General features: G+C 39.2%; 1 protein-coding gene across 1 annotated transcript in view; it reads left to right on the top strand.

The window, feature by feature from the left end:
- The first annotated feature begins 933 nt into the window (after positions 1–933).
- Positions 934–4,001, top strand: part of LOC131891906 (uncharacterized) — a 10,568-nt gene continuing 7,500 nt past the window's right edge. The window contains exon 1 of the mRNA XM_059241593.1: positions 934–1,778. Coding sequence (XP_059097576.1) covers positions 1,034–1,778 — 745 coding nt within the window. The 5' untranslated portion in view covers positions 934–1,033. The remainder of the gene's footprint in view (positions 1,779–4,001) is intronic.

Raw genomic sequence — 4,001 nt, 5'->3', positions numbered from 1 at the left:
TGCTAAAATTGGGCTCCGCTCGCAGTCCACATCTGAGGAAGTCCGTGGTCTAAATAGCAAATGAAAGAAGTTGACATCAGTCAGATAGGCATATTGTTTGGAAACGTAAGTTCAATGCACAATGTTTTGATCACCATGGGTGGAAAATAGTTTATTGTTCACAACATTTCTTGCTCAGTCAGATTTGCAAGTTTCTATTTTGGCCCCCACTTATCCATAATGGCATAGCTTGGTGATTTTTAAAGATCGAGGAACAACAATTGACTCGCTACCAATTTCATGTGAAGTTCGTGTTCAAAAATGTTCCTGCCACCCATCCATCTGTTGTTACTGCCAAGACCTTCAGTTTGAAAGGGTTCCGCTCCCAATGGGCTATTTCCACTCTAATGTGCCTGAAGTGAATCTTAGACCAATGCACCCTGACAAGTCGTTAGTGCCCACATCGGTCGGTGCCAGCGTAAAAAGTTTCCTCAAAAATATTGGCAACGGCTGCCTGAGAAAGACAGCTCTGATTAGAGGGCTAAGGTAGTAACTAGCCTTCTAGCTCAAATAACCCTGGTTTATCCTTTTAGATAAAAGAGTCCAACGATTGATTTGTGACAGTCTTCCGATTGAACGAACGTCTTATGCAGTGAAAACGAGTCCTAAAATTTGATAAGCAAACTGATAAGTAGCGCCGGTAAAAGTTTGCAGATAAATATGGTCTTTATTGACAGCAAATTTGCAAAAAAAAATCAACAGAATTTGCAAACAAAAGCGCAAATAAAATAAAAGAAAAATGTCAAATATTGATCTTAAGCTTGCAAAATCTGCAGATGCAATAAAGTTGCAAAAAAATCTCGGATGTGCAAGTTTTTTTCTTCACAATTTGCAGAATGCAAGTTTTGACTTGCCCTACTGATAAGAAGTTAAAGCCACTGACAAGGCATTAAATACAGAGGTTTGAACTGAGAAGTGAAGTTTCATTTAAGTGACAAAGCGGAAGAGTGGCGAGTGAAATTATTTTTTTGTCTGCCCCCATTTGGCTTACATAATGGAGTTCAAGGAAAATTGGAAAGGGGCGAGTCTTCCTGATACAATTTTCATGTGCCGTCCTGTTCTCAAAGCACTTTTTATCAAAATGGATGAGGAGCAAAAATTTGACATCATTTCTAAATGGGGTGTGAACTCAAAATCTTTGGATCACGAAGAAGCCCCAATCCTACATTTGGCTATTGAATTTGGGTTGTTACATCTCGTGAAATTTTTGATGCAGAGTGAAGTGAGTGTAAGTGCGACTGACAACCAGGGCAACTCGGTACTTCATGCTCTTTCCAAGTGTGACAATAAATATATTATTGGCATGGTCAAAAGCATGTGGAAAAAGTCAAGGCAGAACTGGATGCCCGTAAATAAGAAGAATCAATCTGCAATTGGCAACAGCCTTTATCACAAAAATGTTTTTCTCACCCAAGAACTATTGAAGGAGTTGAATCCGGAAGACTTCAAAGAACAAAAAGTATTGCAAATTCCGATTCAAGGACGCTTTAAGGAGGGCTTGGAAATGCTCATTTCTTGGCAAACCCAAAGACAGGCATCCCCTTCTATTTTGGTGTGTGGTGCTCAAAAAACACCATTTCAGGAGGCCATTCGAGCCAGAAATGTGATTGCATTTGACTTGCTGTTAAGTATCCAAGACCAACTCGATGATGCGGAGCTAAAACCTGAAACATGGATCCCATTACTTGCGCAGCGTGGCAATCTAGAATTAATTTCAACGGCATTGAACCACCTTCAGGGTAATATACAATACTCTACTCTAAGCCGTTTTCCATGGCATTTGAATTTGGTACTTGAATCATAGCCAGCTAAAAGTTTTAAATTAGACAGCATGGAACTCCGCATGTTTTAGAAACTCGGTTTATGGCCTATCACAACTATATTGTTGTTCCTTGGCACATAGCTACTACATACTAGGCGTTCGATAAGGGTAATTACACTTAGCTTTTGTCCCATTCATTAAGGTTGCGCTCTCAAACACCTAGTTCCTGAATAAATCACTTGTGAACGAGACAAACGGAATTCGATCCGTGCACTTTGTGCTACTTGAAAGACCCCATCAGCGATATCTGAGCTTCGTTATAGGGATGTGACTGTTCGCACACTTAGTACCACGAAGCATTGTGTCTCCGTCATATCCCTGACCTTTGGGGGCTTTTGACGGCACAGCCACCCCCATAGGTCTGGTTCCCAGTCGGGTGCAAGCTCACGAGGAATGGAGGAAACATGTTGCTATGGTTCGGGTCAACTACTCTGATGGGATGTGGTGTCTCTACAGGATTAGTCACCAACACACACCTCCAAGGTGGCTCTAAAGTGATTGATTGGTCCATGATCCAAAAAAATGGCGAATTGGTTAGATTTTGTTGAATGGACACGTCTGTTCGGTTTGAATTCAACTTAGGCCCAGAATAGGTGTCCCAGAAGAGCTCCAAAAATGGTGCTAGAAGTCCAAATGTCCTTGCCAACAAAGACTTTGCAATTCTGTTTCGATCAGTGCATTTAAGAGGCGATGCAACACCACTGGAACACTGAAATAAATTGCTTCGAACATATTTCTCAGAAATTCTTATGGGCGTGACATGATTAGGTTTCTAATGCGAGATCAAATGTAGTCACTATATGTTCGTCTAAGCTCGAATTCGACTGACGGAATCTCTGTTCTAACACATATTTAGTCACAGAAATATCAATTTTCGAACAAACAAACACAATAAACAAATCGAACAAATTTGTGAGGAACTCTCCTTTCAGAGACATCAATAAGCTTCGAAAGCGAGATTGAATATAGATGATGACCTATGTATTGTCTAATGAAAAGGAGCCTGTTTTCATCTTGTTAATGCTTCGTATTGTTGCATTATGCAGAGAGACCTTTAACTAAAGGAGAGGACATCAGCGGAGCTAGGCCGATTTTTCTTTTTGTCAAAGCTCTTTGATAGAAACAGGCAGTAAGGTACAGGCATTTGAGACCAACCTGCACATATTTTCTTATATTCATAGTTGTCTAGTTTTAAAATTCTAGACTTTTTACTACATCAACCAGAAACTTTCGATACGACTTCTGGGGAGCGGAAATATTGTTATCACAAAATGGCCTAGCTTCGCCTATTGCCATGTCCAATCCTCCTCTTAAAGGTATTGTAGCGTTGATGTAACAGAAGATGTGATATGAGAACAAAAGACGAATAGAAGTCGCTCGATGAAACACTAAGAACCGAATGTATTTCCAACAGCAGAAGATATAGATCGCACACGAGCATGTATCTGATGAGCAGAACTACAGAATGCTACAGGTATCCTTGCATTATGACCTCGTCTCCTATTCTTTATTTAAGCGGAGGAATAACGCTAGTTTGCCTGTGGAGGGGATGTTCTTGTATTCACTTAAATGATGATCTAGCATTCAATTTGCTTGCAAAGATGTTAGCATGAGTAAAGCATTGAATGAAATATCAAGTTCGATTGAAACATTATCAAACTTGATTTTCACACCTTGAATGATGTAAACATGACTTACTTTTAAAAATCAAATGTTGAAATGTGTAAAACCTTTCAAATTTTGCCGTGTGTTATATCACAGTTAAAATTTTGATCCCTCAGTATGAACTATTTGTAAGCCAACATATTGGGATTAAATTATGTATTGGGTCGAGTTGTCTTGGAACACTCGAAATTACATTCTGATTAAATAGCTTCATTTATTCAACGTTCTTAATTTTTTGGCAACATTGATCAAAATCATGAGTAGAGACGGCCAAAATATGCAATATTCGTTGTATGGCATTAAACAGGATTAATTGCATGCATGGCAAATTTTGTGTTTTCATGCATGTTTTTGTGCATATTTCGTGCTTTCTTGCATATTTTTGTCCCTACTTTGGTTTTTGGCAAACGCAAATTCGGTTATGATTAAATGTTTGCAATGTGATTGTGAAATGTAAACATCAGTAGCCTACTCG

This window comes from Tigriopus californicus, chromosome 12 (genome assembly GCF_007210705.1).
Source record: "Tigriopus californicus strain San Diego chromosome 12, Tcal_SD_v2.1, whole genome shotgun sequence".
Classification (NCBI taxonomy): Eukaryota; Metazoa; Arthropoda; class Copepoda; order Harpacticoida; family Harpacticidae; genus Tigriopus; species Tigriopus californicus.
Note: the sequence above shows the minus strand (reverse complement) of the source record. Positions and strands in the feature narration are given on the sequence as shown.